The 25,841-nt window shown below is 41.1% G+C and overlaps 1 protein-coding gene across 1 annotated transcript; it reads right to left on the bottom strand.

Moving 5' to 3' along the window:
* Positions 1–326: 326 nt before the first annotated feature.
* On the bottom strand, positions 327–24,669 carry TTLL12 (tubulin tyrosine ligase like 12). The gene is made up of 14 exons (XM_081330921.1): positions 24,189–24,669; positions 19,435–19,607; positions 17,210–17,408; positions 14,770–14,929; positions 13,777–13,910; positions 11,768–11,844; positions 10,380–10,496; positions 10,081–10,275; positions 9,149–9,260; positions 7,855–8,006; positions 7,675–7,756; positions 6,752–6,820; positions 5,507–5,645; positions 327–2,898 (listed from the first exon to the last, which is right to left on the bottom strand). Exons 1-14 carry the CDS (start codon positions 24,306–24,308, stop codon positions 2,747–2,749), a joined length of 1,881 nt encoding a protein of 626 aa, XP_081187047.1. The 5' UTR covers positions 24,309–24,669; the 3' UTR covers positions 327–2,746.
* Positions 24,670–25,841: the final 1,172 nt, after the last annotated feature.

Below are 25,841 nucleotides of genomic sequence, written 5' to 3'. Positions count from 1 at the left end.
CGGATTACAAAACCTCATTTGGTAGCATTTTGTAATTAAATATATGTGATGTGTTTGAATTGTAACTACTATCTTGCTATAAAAGAAACAACTGAATTTAAGGAAGATGATTATAGTCACATTTGATGGGGTCTTTATGTTATGTTGAAATCGCAGTTGAATCATGAAATCCCACAACTAATCTAGTGATACTAAATAGTGTGTTATGAAAGCTTTGGGATTTCTGACACATGGAAGAAGTCACATTGATAAGGGACACTGAAATTTGAATACAGTCTATTATATTAGAAGGACTGAGATGGTAAGATTCTCAAAGTTTCAACCAAGTTCAACAGCACCAAACCCAAGATGCCACCTCACCATTCAGTAAGAATGTGGATCATTCACGTGAACAGTAATATTCAGCCTCATATTCATTGGGAAGGGTTTATTTTGTAGTAATAACAGCAACTCAACCCACCTTAATAGCATGTGTATTTAATAATGTGGATTTTTCATATGCCAGTCTATTATTAAAAGCCTCGCTTAATAAGAACAGTTCTAAACTGCAAATTGTGCCTTGGCCTTCTGCTACACTCATCCTGCCCTTTGTTTTTTTATAATCCTGCAGGCAGTACTTGCTGTAATTCAGAGCATGATATAAAAAAACTGATGAAGCATTTAATAGTAAGGCATTAAGTATTTTACGGCCAGTAAATACATGTGCTTTTGCTTTCCTTGCAAAAAGCTTAATTCTATGTTTAAATGTATTAAGTATTGTTTGCTACGATACAGGTCTGATTTTCATATTGTATTTGATTACATGTTTTAGTGCATGTATTACCTACAAAGCAGTAAAGTAACTTTACTAAACATTGTGTTATGTTATTGTAATAATTGTAATAATACAGGATTTTCAGGTTAACGGTTTGGAATTCTGCAGGACCAATTCCTGTCCCAAGAGTATTCAAATAAATGCAACAGATTAGCAAACTGGAAAAAGAAAGATAAGAAAGTGGACAGCAATATTAGATAATACATTTCAATTATTATTATTATTGTTAGTTGCATAGTCAACCAGATGTTTAGATTGGATTTGACATTTTCATCCAACTATTGAATCCCTACATATCCTGGGATAAGTAGATGTTGTTATTTGACGATGTTAAATATGTCATAGGCTGTAAGCTCTTCCAGGTAAAGCTGCCTTTTGCAATTGACTGATGATTTTGTCAATGCTGATCTGTTCAAGTGGCACTCCAGATGTTTGGGATTGCACCCAGGGCACTTAGACATAGTCTTCAACTAATGGCCAGAATTGAGTCTGGAATTACAATTGTAAGTCATGCCAATCGTTAACGCATGACCATGCTTGATTTTTTATTTTTTTGCAGCACTTGTTTAGTGACATGGTGGTTGTTAAATGAACGCCGCACTCTCTAAGCAGACGTCATCATGAGAGCTCATGAGAGCACTGACTATTTCTACAAGGAATTCTCCTTATGGGGAACTGTATGCAAAAAAAGTCATGAGTTTTCTAAGGAGGAGTAAACAATTCATCTTGTTTATCAAGACCACAAAATACAGAAGATTCCATTTTGAGGATCTGAGCTTTATGCTATATGATTCAAGTGGTAACATCCAATCCAGGTTGTTTCGAGCACCTAGGAAAGTTAAATAGCAAGTGTAAAGGAACCCAATACAAGCCAGCTGTCATGAACTGTTTGAAGCCAAGATGTTGGCACAGCTCCTATACGATAAATTAAACAGGATCTAAATCACCTTCTTAGGAAAGTTATTCTGAGTGGTAAAACGTGTGTCCTGGACAGAAGACAGAATTCTACATTCAGGTTCTTTTGGCAAAAAAAAAGATCCTAAAATAATTCAGAGTTTAAAGAATTTGTGCTTTACCAATTGTAAAACAGACCAAGCACGATCACAGGCCTTTTTTTTACTTCCCCAGAATGGTCCTGAAACAACTGTAAAAAGAACATGAAAAGAACTGGTTCTCAATGGCATTAATTAAAGGGTGATGGGTAGACATGAATATATTTAATATTTCAAAATGAAAAGAATTAGTTTTGGTAGCTGAGCCATGATTTGAATCCTTCATGCTAATGGAAACATCTCAAAGAAACATCTATGGTGCAAAGAACCATCTCTGACTTTTGCTGACACATCTTTATCTTGAGAGTCAAATGTTGGATGTTACTTCAAAGTCAAATTATTAATAATTTGCTGATAATTGTTTATTAAAAATAATAATGAAATATCATTGATCATATGAGCCAGCTGAACCTTTTGAAATGATAAGTTTCATATCATTATTTAAGCAAAGCATCTTAAAGGAAGTAGGTGGGAACATAATTCTGTTGGGTAAAATAATGGCTTCAATTACTTCAAATGCAGTATATCAAGAAAGTAAAGCAAGCTGAAAAATGCTGTACAGGTATACTTCCACAGGAAAAATTAAAAACACGCTAATTATAGCCAAAAATGAAATTGACTTGCAAGTAAACCTCAGTGATCTTCAATATATATGTAAAAGCATACTTTGTTAAAGCAAGCTGTGACAAATTGAGCAGACCGATGGGAATATTTTCAAAAGCAAATGACTTCTTGCGTGTACATTATGCATATATTCTATATGACGTAAGGGACATTTTGTTCTGACAGACACTACAGAAAAAAAAATTGCACTAAGCAGCTCACAGAACTGAAATATACCATTCTGAAATACACATTAGCCAAATTATGTTATGTGGGCCTAAACAATAGAAGTTACATGGCAGTTGTTGGGCTCATCCAAAAACAGGGTACAGAAAACATCGTTGAAGAATGATGGATGATATTTGCATGCTCTGTCACAATCAGGGTTGAAATTCACCTCTAGAATCTGGGGTTGCATATGTTGCTTCCCTAGAAGACAGATAAGTACAAAAATAGCAGGTGAACTATTAAAAAAAAAGCAAAAGGAAGCAGAAACTGGACCTAATTGGAAGTGGCCTAATCGCCAGAAGATGAATTGCCAGTGAATTGAGGGAGAAGACCCCCAATAAATTTTCCTCCGGGCCCACCTCTTGTCTCAGCGCTGCAGAAGGAAGACTTTCTCCTCCATTTCACCTCTCCTGGAACAGGAAATGCTTATCTCTCAATTGCATTAGCCCTAATATTTAACACCCACACTGGCTACTTCTCTGATTCGTGTTACAGGTAGTCCTCGACTTACAACAGTTCACTTAGTGACTCTTCAAAGTTACAATGTGACGTATGATCGTTTTTTACACCTAATGGCATTTGCGGCATCCCCATGATCACGTTACCAAAATTCTAACGCTTGGCAACGGCTTCCTATTTATGACGGTTGCTGTGTCCCAAGGTCACGTGACCACCTTTTGTGACTTTCTAACGAGCAAAGTCAATGGAGAAGCCAGATTCAATTAACAACTGGGTTAATAACTTATCAACCGGAGTGATGCACTGAACAAGTGTGGCAAGAAAGGTCGTAAAATGGGATAAAACTCACTTAACAAATGTCTCACTTAGCAACAGAAATTTTGGGCTCTATGTTGGTCATAAGTCGAGGACTTACCTGTATAGGAACGATGAGATAGCTAAGAAGTAGGAATTTCTCCTGACATCTTAGAACAGTGGTGGTGAACCTATGGAACATGGCAGAGGTGGCACTCAGAGCCCTCTCTGTGGGCACACTTGCCATGCCCCGGAGATGGCAACCGTCCCTCTTCAAGCAGCTGCCCGCTAACTCGCCGAGGTCCCACGTGGCCGGATGCATCCCAGCATGGCTGGTTTCCCTCCCTCCTCCCCGATCCGGTCTTTCCTGGCCTCGCATGCTCTCCTTTTCCTGGGCACAACCCACTGCATCACCTCCTCAACTGTCGGCCGGCCATCCAACTCAGAGGCGGCTTCTTTGAACTGCTGGTGACGGGCTGCAGAGCCCCAGAGTGCGTCAGTCGAGGGGCCGGCAGGCTGTGGCTGCTGACGGACACCGTCGGCCCTCATGCGCTTGCTGGCCTGTGTGTGTGGGAACCGATGGTGTCAGGCAGCAGCCACCCCGGCCCTTGCCTTGCCCCATGGCAATGGCACCCCCGCCCTGCCTCGCCTCACCCCGCATGATGAGCCTCCTGCCTACTGCCCCACCTGCCAGAGACCCCCTGGATCTCCTCCATCCCTGCCCACCCTCCACAGGCGTCCCTCCCCACGAGCAACATTGAGGTGACCATGTCCACCTTGGCCACACCCACCCAATCTGCCATGACCACCAGAGTCATGCCCACCCAGTGGGCCATGCCCACCTGGCACCTGGCGATAAATACTGTAAGTGGATTTTGGGTTGCAGTTTGGGCACTCGTTCTCTAAAAGGTTCGCCATCACTGTCTTAGAAAATAGCTGCTAGAAGTGCTTGAAGCTTGAAGCAACCCAGGCTCAGATCGGAAGCACTTCGTCATCCACACTGCCAGTCAACTGGGGTGCTGACTTTTTATGCCCAAGAGAAAGGATGGGGTGCCAGGAAATTCCTGCAGTTCCTTTCCAAGCTGTTCATTGCAGATCCTCCCAAAGGTCAAGGGAAACACTTATTTCCACATAACAATCTTTTACACATATATTAAACCTTTAGCTCACTTTAAAGAAATTCTATTCCAAAATATCATATTTTATGAACAAAAATTAGTATCGTGGCTGGGGTTCACCAAGATCTAAGCAATTTCGTTTGCAATACGATACCATTAAAAAAAAAACCCCTTAAAAGCAGCTTTTTTGGCAGAGAGGGCAAAAAACCCCCACAAGACAAGGCCACCGAATCCCATAAAAAAAGAATCACAAAGGATTTTGACCCCCCCACTCTTCGGCTGCAACAATACAGGTAGTCCTTGACTTAAGACCACAACTGAGCCCAAAATTTCTGTTGTTCAGTGAGACATCTGTTAAGTGAGTTTTGCCCCATTTTATGACCTTCCTTGCCACAGTTAAGTGAATCACTGCAGTTGATAAGTTAGTCACCTGGTTGTTAAGTGAATCTGGCTTCCTGACTGACTTTGCTTGTCAGATGGTCGCAAAAGGGGATCGCCTGACCTTGGGACACAGCAACCGTCATAAATATGAACCAGTTGCCAAACATCTGAATTTTGATCACCTGATCATGGGGATGGGGACATGATAGCAGTATTCCAGTATTTAGGAGGCTGCCACAACGAGGAGGGGGTCAATTTATTTTCCAAAGCACCAGGAGGCAGGACAAGAAACAACGGATGGAAACTAATCAAGGAGAGAAGCAACCTGGAATTAAGGAGAAACTTCCTAACAGTGAGGACAATTAACCAGTGGAACAGCTTGCCTTCAGAATTTGTGGGTGCTTCATCACTTGAGGTTTTTAAGAAGAGTCAGGGCAATCACTTATCTGCAATGATACAGGAACTCCTGCTTGAACAGGGGGCTGGACTAGAAGACCTCCAAGGTCTCTTCCAGCTCTGTTTTGATTGATTGAAATGAAACAGGCACTAAGACTCACCGTTACCAGATGATTCCCATTTCAGCATCAGGTCAATAGCATAGACAGCTCGAGAAGATGGATAATCACAGATGCCAAGGGGTGCCGGTTTGGCACAAGCTGCTCGGAATAACTCAGCAAATGCCTTAAAGATGTCTTCCTAAGGACAAGATATGCAGAGGTTGATGCACCTGAGCACTCATTTTTAAAAACTAAGAATGGTTAAAACATGGCTTGAGATAGGATGGGTGTCTCTCGACTGCATTATCCCTTAAACCAGTGGTTTACTTCTAAAATCCTCCATTGCAGAATGAAAACACCACCTGTGCTCCTAACTCTTTGGTTTTTGTGTTGCTTATAGTCTCTTGATAATGTTTTCAGGCTCTTTGTCATATCATTCATCTCCACGTGAAAGATGAGAAAGGGATAATAATCTGTGGGCTTGATTATTTTGGTAAGCTTTTCAGTCACAGCTTTGATCTTTGCTCCTGTGCGTAACGACATATCTCCCTTGATTGTCTGGTTTACAAATTGCTGTTTCCATTCCTCTGAGAAGTGAGTCTCCCATCACACAGACACACCATGTTTTTTTGGGGGGGGAAACTGGGCTATTTTTCTTCCTGTCACAGGAACACTTGATGACGTCCCTTTTCTAGATGTCTGCTTTCTTCCAGGGGAGGATATGAAATCAACTGCTTAGCTCCAGTGGGGCTGGACTGGACTAGACAGCAGTCATTCTTCTTGATATATTTTTTTTTCTATGAGTGACATGTCATCTATCTAACTAACTAAAGGATTTTTGGCAGTTTTTTTCCCTTGCTGTGTTCAGTTTGGATACAGTCATACATACTTCTTCCTTTAGTTGGGAGTTTATCATTTTCTTGGTTGAATCTTGTGGCAAGACTTGGCTAGACAAAAAAAAACCCTCTATTTTTTTCCCCAAGACTATGTTTTTTTCTTGCAGTTTCAAGGTATGGTATTATTTTTAGCCCTTTTTCTAACTTTGTAGCCTTGGGATCCTTCTTTCTTTAAAGATACTTTGTATGCAGGAGTTTTTTTAATGATCTTTTCAATATTGTATCATTTGGGTCCCTCCTTTTAAAATTGGTCTTTTGCTCCCTCCTGTGGTTAACGTTGAAATAGTTAAAAGTTAATTTTTGCTTATTGTTTACTACTTTTTAAAAATTTTAGTTTTTTAAAAAATATTTTTATTCAAATTAGATTTTAAGTGATTTATAACAGCAAATAGAAGCAAGAGCGACTTACTTCAACAGCTTTCCAAGAATATTCTGAGTACTGCTTCTCAAAAAGAGGAATAAATTCATCATAATGGATCTGCAAATTAAAAAAAATGATTATATATTTTCTCCTTTGTTTTTATTTTAACCTTCTGCAGTAGAATTTCTTCTTTCCCCACTCGTTGTTCTATAAAAATTTGAGAGGGATTTGAATAATAGCCAACATTTCAAGCAATGAGTTTCATGGCTGATTTTAAAATGGTTACCCAATATATTATTAATTTTGTCAGTTTGTCCAAAGATTAAGGAAAAGAAACTCAGCTTGGTCAATCAACCTACTTTTCATCATAACATTTGACTGGCTGATTACAGACTAGCTGTACTGTGCTTCAAACAAGTTTTTCTTGGAACATATATTAAAACTTGTTTACTATACTGATTACCTATTCCAGCAGTCCGGCCTGGCCTGATAGCTCTAATTGGGGTCCCAGTTTGTTTTGATTATTGTTTTTCAGTACTGTTTCATTATGTTTGCCTACCTTACTCTGTACACCGCCCTGAGTCCCTCGGGAGAAGGGCGGTTTATAAAAACAAACAAACAAACAAACAAACAAATAAATAAATAAATAAATAAATACTGATTAACTCAACATCAATCCATATTGTTGTTATGAGAAACAATACAAACTATAATTCCTGGAATGATATTTTTTAAAGCTTTGGTAGGTATTTTACATGTTTGTATCTTCAAAAAATAAAGGCAGCTCTATGGATACTTCTAGACAATCATTTAAATTTAGAGGTGTTTATCTTCAAAAGGGCTGCCCATAAGCAATCCTGACTGATCCAGTCCTACGGCCTCACCTTCAGCCTAACATGGATCCTGCCAGCTATACCAATGTCATCACAGTTTGAAAGTAACATCTCATTTTTCTGTTATCATTTACTCACTTGCTTTAAAGTTATCCCAGGAGCATAATTCATTACAGTAAAATGCTTCTCATAATCGTCTAAATCATCAAGTGAAAATGGCCTTAAAAGGGGGGGGGGAAATCAGACAGGGACACAAAGTTAGTTTATGAAATTCAGAAATTCCACAAGCTTAATACCCCTGTAGAAGATGATGATTACCTATTTGAGAATCGGAGCCAAAACACATCGTAAACGTACAGTTTGAGTGGGTTAACTGATCTCAGCAGCACGATATATCGGACATCAAATTTAACCAGTCCCACATCTTCAAGATGAAACAAAACCGGATTTTCAATATATTTAGACACTACCTAAAAGAGCAGAAATTATTTTAAAAAGATAGAAATCAATTTTGCTTAGAACACAGCCAATATTGGGCACGCAAGGTAGCTAGTAATTCTGAACCAACTCTTCAAAACAAAATAGCTACTACAGATGCTAAAGAAATTTAAGAAATTTAAAATCTGTAAGATGTGCCATTTTGAAAGATGAGAAACTCTCTAAATAGGTAAACTGTGTCAACTTCTCAGATAGGTCCTTACTTATAGGGTCCCTCAAGACTTGGTTATCTTCCCCCTATTTACCATCTCTATGAAAGTGCTGGGGAAAGTCATTCATAGATCTGGGGTGAGGCACTGATAATAATTGTATATCTCCATTCTGAGTAACCAGAACTGCTATAGAAGGCCTGAATCCTGTTATGGCGTTCAGGATGAACCTGAACTCAAGCAAGATGGTGTAGTTGTTTGCAGCTTCTAGCTACAATCCCCAGTGGCGTTTCTCTCAGTTTTTTGTGGGAAATAGGTCTAAGAAATGAACTTATTTTGCAGGGAGAATTTTAAATCTATAAACATGCACCTACAGTACATGTGCCGTTTTACAATCTGTTTTTGCCACAGTTGTTAAGCAAATCTGGGTTCCCCCACTGACTTTGCTTGTTGGAAGGTGGCTGGGAAAGTTACAAATTGTAATCACGTGACCCTGAGATGCTGCAACCGTCATAAACACATGCCAGCTGCCAAGTGACCGACTTTTAATCACATGACCATGGAGATGTTGCAACTGTTGTTAAGTGTGAAAACCGATCATAAGTTAACTTTTTTTCAGTGCCATTGTAACTTCAAGTGGTCACTAAAGGAATGGCTGCAAGTTGAGGACTTCAGTAATTTATGCTTAATGATGTATTTTGGAACAAAAGTGCACTGAAAATTCTTTAAGAGGAAGAACGTAAGGAATGAAAAACTGCCAAGACCAAAATTCCCTTATTGTCCTGACATCAGAAAGATGTGGCTTGTACTATGAAGAAAGCACAACGCTTCAAACACTGTGAGGTTGCAGCAAGTTCAAGCAGCTCCAAAAGAAAGGAGTGAAGGAAAGAGAAAACTTGATCTGCTTCAGACTTTTCCAGTAAAATAGCAACCGTTTTTTTTGAAAGGCGTCTTTTCGCTCTGACCTTAGGGATGCTCTCTCTCTGTCTGATGATGTTGTTAAGACTTTTGGTGATGTGAGTGTCCAGACCTCTGGCCAAATTCCATGGCTTGCAGATCCAATGATTGTCTTTTCCTCTAGATTAGGATCCACAGAAGAAAGGGCATTGTGTTTAATGTCTGAAGGTAAGCGTCTTTTTCTCAGATCAACTTTTATCATGGTGTCACATGTTTGTTTTATTTAATTCCAATCCTTTTGATTATTATTCCTGTAGAGCTAGGTGCAGAAAATCAGCATGGCACATTGATTTACGTGTTGGGCCATGACTGGAGAGACAGGATCAAATCCATCCTCAGCCATGGGATCTCACAAGGTGACTTTGAATTAGTCACTCTCTAGGCCCAATCTACTATATGGGAAATTTGAGGGGGGAAAGCTCTCTTGAAAGACAAAGTATAAATCTAAATACATAAATACATACAAACATACCTACAAACACATACCTACAAATGCATTCTTTCAGTTTCTAACAAGTAATTACAAGTTCCCATTATGAGAACAGAATTAAGGTTGACAATAAGCAAAGCTATTCTTAACCGCTTACTTAGTGCAGCATAATGTAATTTTATATAGTGCTTTTCAGCATAAAGACTTCTAAGTAGAGTTGGGAATGATGGTTCCCATACATACATACACATACATACACACATATGTGGGTGTATGTGTGTAAAATATATCTACATCTAATTTTCTGTCCCTTTCTCCATGTTATAAAACTGGAGAACTTCAGAGCTTTCACACAGAATGAGGCTTTTATCCCACCTCCCATCTCTAGGAAAAATGAGTATTCCTGGAGGTGCCATAAGGATTCCCTTTTATCTCTCTCCATCTGACATCTACAAAATAAGAATGGATGCTAATATTAGGGAAGATGACAATGCATTAGTTGCCCTATACCTGTTCTCACGTTGCTGAAAGAAACTGATGAACTGTGGCAATTCGGTGCAAAGATTGAAAGTGTGAGGTAGCCATTTTGGCCCCTCTGAATTTCCAACTCTTCTTGAAATGGAGGCCAGGCAGTCCTTCACAGTCAAGAGATTCTCACACGGAAACTGATTCACCATCACGTGAGGTTTTTCTTCACTTAGTTTTCTGAAAGAGCAGGAAGGCATTTAGCACAGGGGACCCCTTAGTCAAATATACAGATGCTGAGTAGGTAAAAATAATTGTTACTTGCAGGGAAATAGCTGTGTAACCTGTAATCTTTGAAGTGGGAGAAGATGTAGAGGATATCAGCTTCTTGTTCCAAGTCCGTAAACTCAAAACGGGGGTGACTCAGGTTCTGACGCACCTGCTGGAGATCGGTGTAAACTCTAGCAGAAAGATCGTGAAAATGAAGAGAGATTATGCATTTCGGAAGTTGTAACACACCTGACATTCCTGAGAAATATTTCTATTCTACTGTGGAGAATAATTTGTATACGTCAACCCTTCTGAGTTGTTGTTTGGACCATGCAATATTAGCAGTTGGGCAGATACATATATGGGGGGTGGGGGGAGAATCAATAATTTATTTCAGGCGATTTAAGTTAATATCAGCACTTCGCAATAGGCTTGAAAACAGATTGGAAGACAGTACAAATCACCAAAGATTCATGCAACAGTATGGCCTCTCATGCTCGTTTGTTTACTTTTCACATTTTTGAACTACTCATCTCCCTCAAACAAGGATTCCGGGAAATACGTAATAAGATGTTAAAATATAAAACAGTATATATAAAAGTTAAACATTGTAAGGAGGTGAGGGTGATTAAACTATTAAAATGAGTTAAAGGACAAAGGAAGAGCTTTCAGGACTAACCAGAGTTCTTTAGACTTTTAACTGACAGGGTCTGCAATATCCCTTCCCTGTTTGATAAGCTGGGATGGGCTAATGCAGGGGTAGGCAACCTCGGCTCTTTTATGACTCATGGACTTCAACTCCCAGAATTCCTGAGCCAGCCAAGCTGGCTCAGGAATTCTGGGAGTTGAAGTCCATGAGTCATAAAAGAGCCGAGGTTGCCTACCCCTGGGCTAATGCAATGGGTTGAAGATGGTTCTACAGGTAGCCTGACCCCATGCCACATAGGGCTCTATAGGTGACAACCAACACCTTGATTGGGATCCAGAAGGAAATTGGCACCCAGTGCAGGTTGCAGAGCAGTTACCTGTGTCATTCTTTGGGTGTCTAAAATTGCACATGCAGTCACATTTTGCACCAGCTGAAACTTTCAGATACTTTTCAAGGGTAGCCCCATGTACAGCTTGTTGCAACAGTCCAAATAGGAGTGAACCGAAACATGAGTGACTGAGTAGAGAAACTTCCTTTTCTGGGAAAAGGCATAATTGGCACACAACACAAAGCTGAACAAAGGCCCTAGCTGCCACCTGTTTTTCAAGCAGGAACTGTGAGACCAGGAAAACGCCCAGGTTGCGCACCTGGTCCTTCTGAGTTACTGCAATCCCATCCAAGACAAAAGATGATAAATTCCTGGTTACAGAGGGGTTTTCATTCTTTGAAAAGCTGCTTTTTAAAAAAACAAAAAACAAAAAACAAAGCAGTTAGATGCTTATCTAGCAGGCAAAAACATTCGGAAATACGTACTTGAAGATTTTATTCTTCTCGTAAATGGGAAGCTTTATTGAAGCAGGCAGTTTTTCTTTGTTTTCAGTTAATATCGCCTAAAATGCACACACATAGAACCTCATCAGTTTTAATTTCACCTTATCCTTTGCAAGCAAACACTTCCGAACTTCAGCATGAACCATCTGTTCACTTTGTAGCCTATTGGGCAAAAAAGGTGATGTGGGCAGAAAAGCAGCTGACTGCAATTAAGCTACCCAACAAATAACCAGGCTTTGAATCAAAGAATGTCATCCATGTCTGTACTACCGTTACTGCGCTTGTTAAGAACGATTTTCAGTCTCCAGCCCCGTATCATCCAGAATTGCACAGGACTTATGCCCAGGGAAGTACGCCTATCTCCTCATCTAGGTCATTTATGAAGATGTTGAAGACTAGAGCACCCAATACAAGGTAGTTCTCAACTTATGACCACAATTGAGCCCAAAATGTATGCTGCTGTTAAGTGAGTTTTGTCCCATTTTACTACATTTCTTGCCACAGTTGTTAACTGAATCATTACAGCTGTTAAGGTTTGAACTCTGAGATACCCTATACTGCATTCTTCCCTCCATGTAGATGCAGTTCCATTAAGGAGTATATGCTGAGTGTGGTTAGTCAGCCAACTGTGAATCCGTCTAATGGTGGTACCGTCTATGCCAGGGGTCCTCAACCTTGGCAACTTTAAGACATGTGGACTTCAACTCCCAGAATTCTGAAAATTGAAGTCAAGTCTTAAAGTTGCCAAGGTTGAGGTCCCCTGGTCTATCCCACATAGTTCTATTTTATCAAGAAGTAGTGGTAGTGGTTTATTATATCACAAGTCTAAGTATAGTATGTTCACAGTATCTTCCTAATGCATAAATTTAGTCATTTTTATCAAAGAAAAAAAATAAGGTTTGTTTGGCATATGTTTTTAACAAACCCCTTGCTGTCTTCTAGTAATTGCCTTGTTCATTTCTAGGTGTTCACAGATTAGTAACTGTATCACTGTCTCTGGGAAAGGATTTATTCTATAAATTCATAATTATTGCACTCCTGTAGAGAGTTTACTTTGATCTCCCTGGCCTTCCTTGCCCCAGCTTGATTGCTGTTGCTATGAGGAGAAAATTCACAAATTTCTCTTGGTGGCTGTAAGGGAGAATTACAAGGACTCCTTGACTCTCCATCGTCCGTCTCTTTCTTTCTTTCTTTCTTTCTTTCTTTCTTTCTTTCTTTCTTTCTTTCTTTCTTTCTTTCTTTCTTTCTTTCTTTCTTTCTTTCTTTTTCTTTCTTTCTTTCTCTTTCTTTCTTTCTTTCCCTTTCTTTCTTTCTTTTCCTTCCTTCCTTCCTTCCTTCCTTCCTTCCTTCCTTCCTTCCTTCCTTCCTTCCCCCCGTCCCTCTTATCTCTACTGCTCCTGTATTGACAGGTTCCCTCTGTTCTTCATTGTCCAAAGGACATTTCATAATTTCCTCAGAACAATGTTGTTTGGTTTGGGAGTTACAGTAATCAAACAAGCTCTAGTAAGCCAGCTCATTAAAGCAGCTGCATCTTTTCCCTCCTAGATTTTTGTGGAAGTCTGAAAAAAGATATGGTTCCTTTGATGCAATGCTGGTATCAAATTTACAATTCCTTCCTGAATCATTTTTAAATCATCCACAATCCTATTCGATACGTGTATGAATATGTATGTTTGTGTATGTGTGTACGCGCGCGCACACGCACACAAACACACACACACACAAAATATTATTGTGCCTTCAAGTCACTGTTGATTCATGACAGCTGCCTGGGCTAGTTTCTGTAGTTTTCACTAGATTTGCAGAAATAAGTTTGCTACTACCTTTTTCCTTTGTTAATTAAAAGAACAGAACGTGTGAAACCACAAAAAAAAGTCTGTATCTTAACCTCCAGATGAAAAGTCACCAAGAGCTTCCTTGAATGAAGCTATGGTAGGTCTACAGCTAAATTAGATGGATTTTTAACTATCTTTTTTTTTTAAAAAATGTACCTGATAGTGATCATCTGAGGGTTCATTGATGAAACAGCTGATATTGAGCAGCTCACTGGATCTCCATGGCAGCAGCCGACATTTTCTAATTAAACAATCCATTTCCCCATAGGCGTAATCCCGGGTTACTTCTTCTGCAAAGAAAAGAATTGAAAGAATTCAAAACTCTGCAGTGAACGATAGAAACAGACAAAAGAGCAGACTTCTGGGATTCTTCCCCCAAATCTGGCTGAGGCAATAGGCATCTATTTGAGGTGTATGAATGTAAAAATTAGTTGAGTACCAGAACTGCACTGAACTCATAATCCTTTGTTGCCAAAATATGTTCCTGGTGATGCATTCTGCATTTCAACAATACCATTGTTGGGATTCAAGTGAAGGAGAAGTTGATATGTTGCTATTGCCCCTTTTTGAACGACGACTTAAAATCACTCTAGATCTACCAGCAGAGTAAAATCTGATCACCTGTATCTTGGTTTAGTGGGGGATTTCCATGCAGTTAAGAGAAAAGAGTTGGAATTAAATGTTGCAGCTGCTAGGATAAGCAACTGGGGGTTCCCCACTTTGGGGAGATATGGGAAACAGAAACATTGCTTTTCTGTAGCCTCACCAGCCCTCTGGAGTGGCCTCCCATTATGACAGCTTGGCTTAGCTTGACTTTACCCACCTTCTGGACGCAGTTGAATGTGAGCTGTTCTAGAATATGTATTGGATTTAATGCCAGGGTTTTGTGGTTGTTTTTTTTTTGAGTCTGGTATGTTTTTAAGAACAATATGTGGTGCTGGATTGAGACTATAAACACTTACATACCGATACAATTTCCATTTTCCTTCCCGCACAGATTTCAATGACAAAAGCAGTGCTTTGAAAGAAGGCCATAAAATGCACCCCCTTGTCCAGTTTTCAAAGAATCAATGTTGAATTTACAAGCAGTTGATATGATTGAACATTTATCCTACTCCAAAAGCAGAATGGGAACACAGACATACTTACCACCGTTCTCAAGGTCTCTTAAGGGCCAGAGAATAGTATAAGCAATTTGTTGTGGCATGTAAAACAAAGGTGCTGTTGCAAAAGTGGGCTCATCTGAATGCTGGATACGGGATCCAAATTCATCCATAATGTACCAAACTGGGACTTTCTCCTCAGCTGTCTGTGCATATATATAAGCAAAAATGCTTCAATAAGAAGCTATCTTAATATATCATGGCAACACAATGTGCTTCTATTACATTGATTTTTTTTACATGCTTCCCTTCCTATTCACCTCAACAATTTTTAAAATTACAGTCAAGTCTCAAGATAAATGTGATTTCTGATGAATTTATGAACATGTACTTTTCTTGGCAAGAATATGAAAAAAATGTTACTGCCTTTTTTTAGGATGTTTTGGCTTTCCGATATAGCAGAGGTGTCAAACTCAATTTCATTGAGGGCCGCATCAGCATTGCGGTTGCCCTCAGGGGGCCGGGTGGGTATGGCCAGGGTAGGCGTGGCTAGAGTGCATATGGCCTACTGGGTGGGCGTGGCCAGCTCTACATCGTTCGCATCAAGGGTGCCTATGGGGGCCTGGGCAGGAGTGGGATAGATCTGAGGGTCTCTGGCAGGAGAAGGGTCTCTGGGCCAGGGCCAAGGCAGTGGGGGCCGTTCCCTCACTGTTTCCAGGATGGCTTCGCGGGCCGCATGAAACCACTTCGCGGGCCGGATCCGGCCCCCGGGCCTTGTGTTTGACATGTCTGCGATATAGCTTTGAGATCCCTTGAAGGTTTCCCATTCATACTTGACCTTGTTTAGTTTTCAAGTTCAGACAGGTTGCCCATGTCTACCTGCTGAGATTACTCTTCATATCCTTGTATCCTTCGTATCCTGCCTTGGTGGAGCAGTGGGCTAATGCCTCCTTAAGTAACACCAGCTGCCTGCAATTAGTGCAGGTTCGCATCCCACCAGGCTCAAGGTTGACTCAGCCTTCCATCCTTCCGAGGTAGGTAAAATGAGGACCCAGATTGTTGGGGGCAATCAAGCTGACTTTGTAATAATGCCGCTTGGGGTGTGTGAAAGCCCTAATAAGCAGGCATATACATAGAATGAAGACTAGTGCTAAGCTTGTAAGCCGCCCTGAGTCTTCGGAGAAGGGCGGGATATAAATGGAATTAAAATAAAAAATAAAAAAATAAATAGAACTTCCAGATGAGCAAATGAAGGCACTGTGTTGCTAAAGTTCTCTTCCTATCTGGATGGTTGATTTCAGAAGGGAATTCTGGGTGACCCTTTGGCATTTAGTGCTATGAAATTCCAATTTTCTGATTTACTTTTCATGTTATTTGGCATTACACAAATATATCACAGATAATTAGAATCATAGGACTGGAAGTGACCTTCTAGAATCTAGTGTCAAACTGCCGGCCCATTGGCTGGATGCGTCACATGGAAGCCAAGCCCACCCCATTGCCGGCAACAGCACCCACCCCAGTGCTGATACGTTGCGCAACATCACGTGACATCATGAGTTTGGCATGTCTGATCTAGCCCAATCCCCTGCCAAAGGCAGAAGTCCTTACACTATCCTAAACAAATAAGTGTCAAGTCTTTTCTTGATTGCCTCCAGCAAAGCAAGCTGTCCCATTGATTAACTGCTCTCACTGTCAAGAAATTTCTCCTAAATTCCAAGTAGGATCTCAAATGAGTTTCCACCCATTGCTTCTTGTCCTACCAACAGATGCTTGGAAAAATAAGTCAACTCTGTTATCTCTGGCATTGCCACTCAAGTCCAGGAAAAGAGCTATCATGTCATCCCTAATTCTTCTCTTCCTTGTGCTAGATATACCTACTTCTCTTAATCAGTCATCTTACGGTTTAGCCTCCAGACCCCTTTATCATCTTTGTTGCTCTTCTCTCCGCGCTTTTTAAGGTCTCAGCATATTTTTTGTATTGTGGTGACGGAATAGAACACAGTATTCCAAGTGTGGCCTCAGTGGTGTAGTTCAGAACTGTACTATCACTTATTGTGCTCTTGATGCTATCCTACTATTGATGCATTCTGGGATTACATTGCCTTTTTTTTTTGCAACTGAAGCACACTGCTGGCTCATGCTTAAGTACAAATAGGCACCCAACACACTTTCTCCTAAATTTTGAGAAATATTTAATACCTAGCTCTAAATAAAGCTGTAATGCTTTGTTAGGTTTGTATTCTTTATATTGGGTTGGAAAGCTACAATATTCAGTACCGGTTATGCTGTAGAATCCAATTCTACTGTAGGACAGTAGGTTGGGAAAGGCGGACTTAAAATCCTGAAGCTGAAAGTTATATTCTGCAGATACCTCTTCATACGAGATGAAAAATCCCTGTTCAGGACGCTTCCATAAGATAGTTGACTTACAACATCAAAGCTAGGGGTCTTTAACAACTTCAGTCATTCTCTTATGAGCATACCCCACATGACAGCTGATAGGTCTGGTTGTATCTCCACATTTCTTCTAAGACTTGATTGACCACTGCCTCATCTGGAACCTCTCCATGGAAGTCTATTCCCATCAAGTTGGCCATTCTGTGAAGCAGGCCAGGAACCTGCACAAGCTGTTGGCGGGCATGTCCCACACGGTACGTCCAGGCGTGATCAATAAGAAAAATGCTTGGAAGACAAAGACATGTTAAGCATAAAGCTCATAGAACATAAACGTCTGCTGTGATGTAAATCCAAAAGCAAAGCAAAAGGTTAGGAAATTTATTTTTATTTCTTTTCCACTTCAGAGTACAGGTAGTCCTCAATTTATGACCACAATATCTGTCGCTTAGTGAGACAGTTGTTAAGTGAGTTTTGCCCCATTTTACAATCTTTCTTGCCACAGTTGTTATGTGAATCACTGCAGTTGTTGAACTAGTAAGATGACTGTTAAGAGAAAACCGGCTTCCCCATTGACTTTGCTTGTCAGAAGGTCGCAAAAGGTGATCACATGAACCCAGGACACTGCAACTGTCATATGAACCAGGTGCCAAGTATCTGAATTTTGATTACGTGACCATGGGGATGCTGCAATGGTTGTAAGTCTGAAAAACAGTCGTAAGTCACCGTTTTCAGTGCTGATGTAACTTTGGCCACTCCATGAACTGTTGTAAGCCGAGGACTACCTGTATCCCCATATTCCTTATATATAACTTAATAATAATAATAATAATAATAATAATAATAATAATAATAATAATAATAATAATAATAATTAGAAGAAGAAGAAGAAGAAGAAGAAGAAGAAGAAGAAGAAGTAGTTGGAAGGGACCTTGGAGGTCATCTAGTCCAACCCCCTGCTCATAATATGTGGTAAAATACAAATGAAACAAAGATATTAGGGCAATGGCGGAGGGAAAAGACGGGGAGAAAGAACTGTGGGGTAAGAGAAAAAAGAAGAAAAAAAGCATTAACTTGCAACTTTCTTCAGTGCAGTAGAATAAAAACTCAACTTTTTACCTTTCACATATTTAATGTATACTAGCCATTTTTATAATAACAAACATAACTAATCCATAAATCCCCAAATCAGAATTTCAATTTTTTCCTATTTTGAGTATAAAAGCAGTTTCCAGTAGAAGCAGTTTCAAGAAGAAAAATATTTCCTATAATTGACTCACTGCAAGAATATGCTCCTGTTTCCATTGGAAAATTTACCACAGCTGATATAAACTTTCCAAATCCTCGGTTTCTTTGTCCTCCTTATCTTCTTCATTGCAGATATTATGAATTATGATCTGTTGCTTCCATTCATTTGGCTTTCAACCACTAGTCAAAAGAACTCCCACCACACAAAATTCAGCTCTTGAGATGCCACCTTCTTTCAAATTCCTTCTCTGAAAACTTTGATATACCTATTTTGTTACTAAACCTATGTACCATAACTGAAATAACCCTGTTCCTGCTGACCTGCTTCCTTTTTTCTTTCATTATGAACAATCCCTCTTAGGTTGCCTTTGTAGGTATTTATTTAAATGACATTTAAAATAATTACTAACTGGCCTACAGTTCAGAGCACCTTGTTGCAAGTTTACAATAAAACAAATCAAATAAAGCCAAGTAAATAAATTACAAAATGCAGTAAAATAAATATATTAGCACCAATCTGATCTCTCCCAAGAAAAGAGCATGGGGATCATTAGGTACAATGACAGAGAAGATCCTCTCCCACATGACACATCCTGGATCTCCCACAACTGTGGAAAGTCAGGCATCCGCCTAATTCCCCAATCTTAACACAGTGGGAGAAAAGCTCTCTTAACCAATAACTGGTTAAAAGCCTTGAGCATCAGTGTTAAAATACTGAAGTTTAACTACAAGCAAAATATTCTGCTGCAAGATAACATTCAAAAACATATATGCAAAATGATGTGACATCTGAATGCACTCCGCTTGCATGTAACCTTCCCATCACTCATGTTGCTAAAGGTTTGCAGCAAAATGGCAAAATGTGTGTGATATTCAAGGGGTGGGAGATGTTTTTTTCATTGTGGTCACAAAGACACCCATACTGAGGTGATGTTAAGAATTAGAACTGTCTTGCCCCTGGGTCCTTTCCTCCCCCCCTTACGCTGGGAAACTAACTAGAATCATGATCCTGCAAATACTTTGTAAAGATCACAAAATTTAAAAGTGTTTTCAAGCAAAAACTCACCTGTCACAATCTGACGCCTGAAGACCATTTTCTTTTGTGACTATCACTTTGTAGCAAAGTTCATTGCCAAGATTGGATTTCCTTTTCAGCTCCTCCCCTGTTTCTTCGTTATTTCTTTCTTCGTTTGCTTCTTCCACCTGCATTATCCCAAAATATTCACCTGCATCGAAGACCTAGAATCATAACCAAAATTATTGACAATTGAAGAGCAATATCTGATCTAGCTAGTACTTCAGGGGGATATTATGAGGAAGTACCAGGGTGCGAAGTACAAGTGGATATCAAAATATCTTCTTAATCATATTCTAAATAAAAATTAAGCTCTGGGAAGTGGGGGGGGGAAGTGGGGGGGGGTTTGGGGTGGGAGGGATTTGGGGATATATTGTAAAATTTTGTTTTTGTAAAACTCTTTAATAAAAAAAAATCTTCTTAGAAGAAGACAATGGCAAACCACATCTGCCTTACTGTTAAGGAGCTTGGTGGCATATATTTTTAAAACAGTAACAATAACAAGAAACTACTTGTGGTAACCAGAATATGGGAACCACTGCTTGTAGCCAAAGATCACAATCTCCCATCACCCATTTTGAAGCAATTCAACTTTCATAGCAAGGTTAATCAAGAACACAAATATAGTAAGAAAGAGGTGGGTACCATCACTCTTTTTGGCATCTGATTTCAACACCCACTTCTGAGCACAAACAGGAGCAAACAACCAGACAGGAAGTGAGGAAGAGGGAGCAGAAGAAGACAGAAGATGGGAGAAGGAAAAAGAAGGAGAAGAAAAAAACAAGAGGACCAGTAGCGGGTGCTACGAGCATGCAACTAGTGAATGAGCGGGTGAGTGAGCAGGCAAAATCTGGCGGCAGCAGGTGAGTGCAGAGAAGTGGTGGGTGCAATGGCAACAAGCAGCAGGGCAATATTTTATTTTTCTGGAAATGATAGCATCAGCCAAAAAGGAGTTGCATTCTGCACAAGCAAATAAGCAGCAAAATGTGTTGAGCAGGGGTCTTCAAATTTGGCCCCTTTATACTTGTGGACTTCAATTCCCAGAATTCCTCAGCCAGTCTGGCTGAGGAATTCTGGGAGTTGAAGTCCACAAGTATAAAAGGGCCAAGTTTGAAGACCCCTGGTGTTGAGAATCACAGAGTATACAGCCATCGCATAATATCTATCCAAATTCAAAGCAAGTCATTCAACACCATCATACTACAAATCTACACCCCCAACTTTAGACTCAAATGATTATGAAATTGAACTTTTTTACAGTGAGCTTCAATGTGCTCTCAAGCAAATATCAAAACAGGATCTTTTGTATATTGTGGGCAATTTCAGTGCAAAAGTGGGCCAAGGAGACATTGCAAGAATAGTAGGCAAGTTTGGACTTGGTGGACGGAATGAAGTTAGTCGTCATCTATGCAAGTTTGCCAGGAAAATCATCTCAGCATAATGAACACGTGGCTTATGCAACACAAACAACTTTTATACACATGGGCAGCACCAAACGGACAGCACTGAAATTAAGATAGACTTCATTTTATGCCAACAATGCTGAAAAGGTTCAGTTGCATCTGTTAAGACACCTCCTGGGGCTGATTGTAGCTCAGACCATCATTTATTAGTGGCTAAACTTAAGCTTAAACTGTGCAAGGTGAAAAAAAGGTAATATTCCCCCCAAAATTCAGTGTGAACAATATCTAACCTATGTGTGCCATAGAAATTAAGAATAGGTCTGAACTACTGAATTTAGAAGGGAAAGACCCAAATGAACAGTGGTGAAAGATCCAAGGTAATTTTACTGAAATTGTTGGAAAGTATGTGTCATGCCAAAAACCAAACAGAACAAACAAGTGGCTATCTGACGACACCATTGAAATAGCTGATCAGTGAAAGGCAGCCAAAGGTAATAAGGATAAAGGTAAAAAGCTGAATGCAATTTTCCAACGAGAAGCCATGAAAGACAAAAATAGGCAGTGGGAGGAGCAGTGTCAACATCTGGAAGAAACTAATAGGTAGAAGGGACATACTAAGGCAGGGGTGTCAAACTGCCGGCCCATGGGCCGGACACGTCATCCGGAAACTGCGCCCACCTCATTGCCGGCAATGGCAAAACTGTCCCGATACGTTGCGCAACATTATGTGATGTCACGAGTTTGACATGTCTGTACTAAGGACATGTTTGCCGTAGTGACAATGATGAGATCCAGCTTTTCAGCTCGGCAAGGAAATGTTAAAGACCACAAGAGGAATGCATTAAGTGATCAGCAGAAGATCAAGAACAGGTGGAAAGAATACTGTATAGAAAAGGACTCTATAGTAGTTTGACTTACCATCAAGATGGTAAAGATGAGAGCCCAATTAACAAAGAACCAAATATCTTGAAAGAAGGAATAGAATGGGCCATGAAGAAATTGCTGAACTGGAAAGCCCCGGGTATTAATGGAATATATATGGAATTACTAAGACCAGCGCCAGTTAACATTATCACTGCCCTATGTCAAGAGGTATGCACTACATGCTAATGGCCTCAGGACTCAAAAAGATCTGTTTTCATCCCATGAGTAAAGAAAGGCAATGACAAAGACTGCTCCAATTATTGCACGATGCATTGATTTTTCTTGCAAGGAAGATTCTGTTAAAAATCATTAAACAGTCATTGATCAAGAGTTAGCCGATGTACAAACTGGCTTTAGAAAGGGGCGCGACACTCGAGATCAATTGCCAATATTAGATGGATTATGGAAAAGTCTTGTCACTATCAAAAAGATCTTTATGTGTGCTTTATTGATTACAGAAAAGCTTTTGACTGTGAGGAAGACAATAAGCTATGGGTAGCTTTGCATGATCCTGGTGTCCCAATTTACCTGATCAGACTCATCTAGTCACTGTACACTGATCAGGAAGCAAAAGTGACACAGACTGGGTCAGAATCATTAAAGGAGTTGGACAGGGATGTATTTGATCAGCTTTTTTGTTCAATCTGTAAGCTGAAGTGGTCATGCGGAAATTAGATCTGGAACTGCCTGGTGTTGGAGTGAAGATTGGGGGAAGAAGCATAAATAATTTGAAGTATGCAGATGATACTATTGTAGATGATACCATTGGCTGAAAATAAGAAAGACCTGGAAAAAATGATCTGGAAAATTGAGGACGAAGGTGGAAAAGTAGGACTGAGCCTTAACATCAGGAAAAAAGATAATGATAACAGCTGCAAATGGACATGACACAGTTAAAATCAACAAGGAGGAAATTGAATTAGTTCCAGAATTTATGTTCCTTGGATCCAAAATAGTTCACGATGGCAGTTCTCCTTCTGAAATCAAATGTAGGATAACCTTAGGTTGCTCTGCAATGGTTATCATAAATGAGATCTGGAAAAGTAGGGATATTGATTGAAATATAAAAAGCAGGCTAGTTAGAGCAATAGTTTTCCCTATGATGTTGTATGAGTGTGAGAGTTGGACACTACAAATGGCTGATCGAAGAACTGATGCCTTTGAACTGAGGTGTTGGCATAAATTACTGTGTATGCCATGGACAGCCACAATAACTAACAGAGATGTGTTAAAATTGTATAAAACCAGACACATCACTAGATGCTAAAAACACAAGACTACTTCTGATTTTACTTTGCCCGGGTCACGTGTGCAAATTCATTGGAGAAGGCAACGATGCTAGGAATGAAGAAGGGGCAAGCAAAGAACACACACCTTTTTGTATCAAACCTGATACAGAGTTGAACATAAAAGAATAGGAAAAAAAACTCTGCTTGATAGGGTAGCCTGGAGAGCACTTGCTCATAAAGTCACCAAGACAAGATCAAATGGTTAAAACAACAAATTTTTTTTTAAAGGGGAGTTAAAGCACATTATGAATTTGGTTAATTTTATAATGGCTAATTTTAGTTAGAATATGATTATTATATTTATGACCCTGTATTCAGCTCTGGGAAGTGGGGGGGAGGGGGGTTTGGGGTGGGTGGGTTTTGGGGATGTTTTGTAAAAAATTTTTTGTAAAACTCTTTAATAAAACAACAACAAATTCTTGAACTAATTCAATTGGTTCAGTCCTTTTTTTAAAATCTCCAAGTCACTATTTTTCCTTGAGCCACCTGTTGCCCAAGAAACTATCCACCTGAGGTAAGCAGCCTCAGCCAGCAGGGCAGCATTTCTCATCCACTGCGCCCCAAAGGTTGGAGACTTTGTAGAGGGCAAGGCCAGCACAAACACCCGGGTTTCTTTTTATGAGAATTACTAAAACCTCCACATTACTTTTAAGTCCCCTGAGAAGAGAAGAAAGAGCGGGAAGCGGAGCCAACGTTATTAAGAGGCGAAAGCTTCCCCAACTGTACAGGGGGGGTAGGCAACCTTGGCTCTTTTATGACTCCTGGACTTCAACTCCCAGAATTCCTGAGCCAGCACGGCTCAGCTTGGAATCCTCTCCGTTTTCCCTCAGCACGGCTGGCTCAGGAATTCTGGGAGTTGAAGTCCACGAGTCATAAAAGAGCCAAGGTTGCCTAGCCCCTGGACTAGTGGAAGCTTCCCGGGCACAGCAGCTTTTTTTCCTCCGCCCTCAACTTCCAAAGCGACGGCAGCGCAAGTACTGTACTCCTGCGCTGTACTCCTCTCCTGGTCCCCCGCCGGATACGCGGACTCAGCGCGCCTTTTGCGTCGTCGCTTTCCTCGGCGGAACTCGGCGGGCCTCCCGAGATTTCAGCCCCGCCGGTTCTTCGCCTCCCTGACCCGGCAACCCACCTCATTTTCCAGCTTTCGCCACAGGCTGGGCCAGCAGTGCGGCGGCACCGCGGAGGCGCTGAGCGCGGGCCCGTGCAAAGCCGCGAAGGCCAGATACGCGTCGTTCTCGCCCGCCGCCATGCTGCTGCTGCTGCCGCCGCCGCCGCTCGGCCTCCTCGCCAGCCTTTCTCCTCCGTCTCTGGCGGCGGCCCAGCGGGACGGGTGGAGCCTTTAAAGGGGAAGCCCGGGCTTGCCCGGGAGGCGGTGTGATTGCGGATGCGTCGCGGCCTTCGTTTTGGAGCCTCTCCCAGCAGCCCTTTTCGGGGATCTGCGGCGCTTCCCGACTCCGTGGGGGTGGGGGCCCTCTGTCTCTCCAAGGCGCCCTTTTGCAGGCCGAGGCGGCTCGCTTCTGCGGTCCAGGACGCCAAGCCCCCCTCACGCTGTGGATCTTCCGCTTTCGCCTTCTGTGGGCCCTGCGGCAGCTTTGGCCGAATCTCTTCCGAGCAGCTGAGGGGGGTGGGGGGAATTCGGGGACGAAGCTGCTTTAAGGCAGGGGTCTCCAACCTTGGCAACTTTAAGACTTGTGGACTTCAACTCCCAGAATTCCTCAGCCAGCCAAGCTTTTGCTGAGCTGAGGAATTCTGGGAATTGAAGTCCACAAGTCTTAAAGTTGCCAAGGTTGGGGACCTCTGCTTTAAGGGATTGTGGTGCAGAGGGGGATGGTCACAGAGCGGGGCCCAAGAGCTCAAAGTGGCGTGTGGCCGTGATGGAGCGCTTGGAAGTCCCACATTTTTTTAAAAAAATCCCATTTATATCCCCGCCCTTCTCCGAAGGCTCAGGGCGGCTTACAATTTAAAGCACAAACCAATGTGCTTAGCAATAGCCTTCATTCTATGTATATGTCTGCTTGTTAGGGCTTTCGTCCCTCCCCCCCCCAGCGGCATTATTACAAAGTCAGCTTATTGCCCCCAACAATCTGGGTCCTCATTTTACCTACCTCGGAAGGATGGAAGGCTGAGTCAACCTTGAGCCTGGTGGGACTCGAACCTGCTTATTGCAGGCAGCTGGTGTTACTTAAGGAGGCATTAGCCCACTGCTCCACCAAGGCTCGCTTAAGTTTTAAGTGTGTGGTGCATAAAAACAGGCCAAAGCTGCTGCTGTCTTAAGTTTGTTGACACCCAAGTGTTGAAATTGAACCCGAAGGGCTCCATGCCTTAGGTCAGGGTTTAACTTAACGAGTGTGGGTAGTGGTGTGTGTTGTGATTCAGTGAAGGTTTCAAACCGGAAAATTAAGTAATGCAAGTTGCATGTTTTGCATTTGGGTGTTTTTTTTTGCAAGTTCGGCGTCCGAATAAATCTAGGTGAGCAACCTTAGAAGTCTTACAAACGTATCCTTTTCGGACCTTCTGTGTCACTCCCGTTGAAAGTAAGTTCCAAAGGCAGCATCGTGGCCTCCTGCCAGGCTTGGGGTTCAAAACCATTAAGGCCTAGCTCAGCTTATTTAATGAAGAAAAGGATGAGGGGTGACATGATCGCAGTCGTCCAATATCTCGGGCTGCCACAAAGAAGAGGGAGTCAACCTAGTCTCCAAAGCACCTGAGGGCAGGACAAGAAGTAATGGATGGAAACCAATCGAGGAGAGAAGCGACCTAGAACTATGAAGAAATTTCCTGA

Source organism: Vipera berus (genome assembly GCF_964194415.1).
Source record: "Vipera berus genome assembly, chromosome: 6".
NCBI lineage: Eukaryota > Metazoa > Chordata > Lepidosauria > Squamata > Viperidae > Vipera > Vipera berus.
This window is presented reverse-complemented; position numbering and strand designations above follow the sequence as displayed.

What these genes read in the sequence shown, in the direction of transcription:
- TTLL12 (XM_081330921.1), bottom strand. Translation starts at nt 24,308, where the DNA reads ATGGCGGCGGGCGAGAACGACGCGTATCTGGCCTTCGCGGCTTTGCAC. An exon ending in GAGAAGAATAAAATCTTCAA is followed by an intron (nt 10,497 to 11,767) that starts GTACGTATTTCC and finishes TCTTTCTGCTAG; the next exon opens with AGTTTACACCGATCTCCAGC. An exon ending in CTGGGATAACTTTAAAGCAA is followed by an intron (nt 6,821 to 7,674) that starts GTGAGTAAATGA and finishes TTTAATTTGCAG; the next exon opens with ATCCATTATGATGAATTTAT.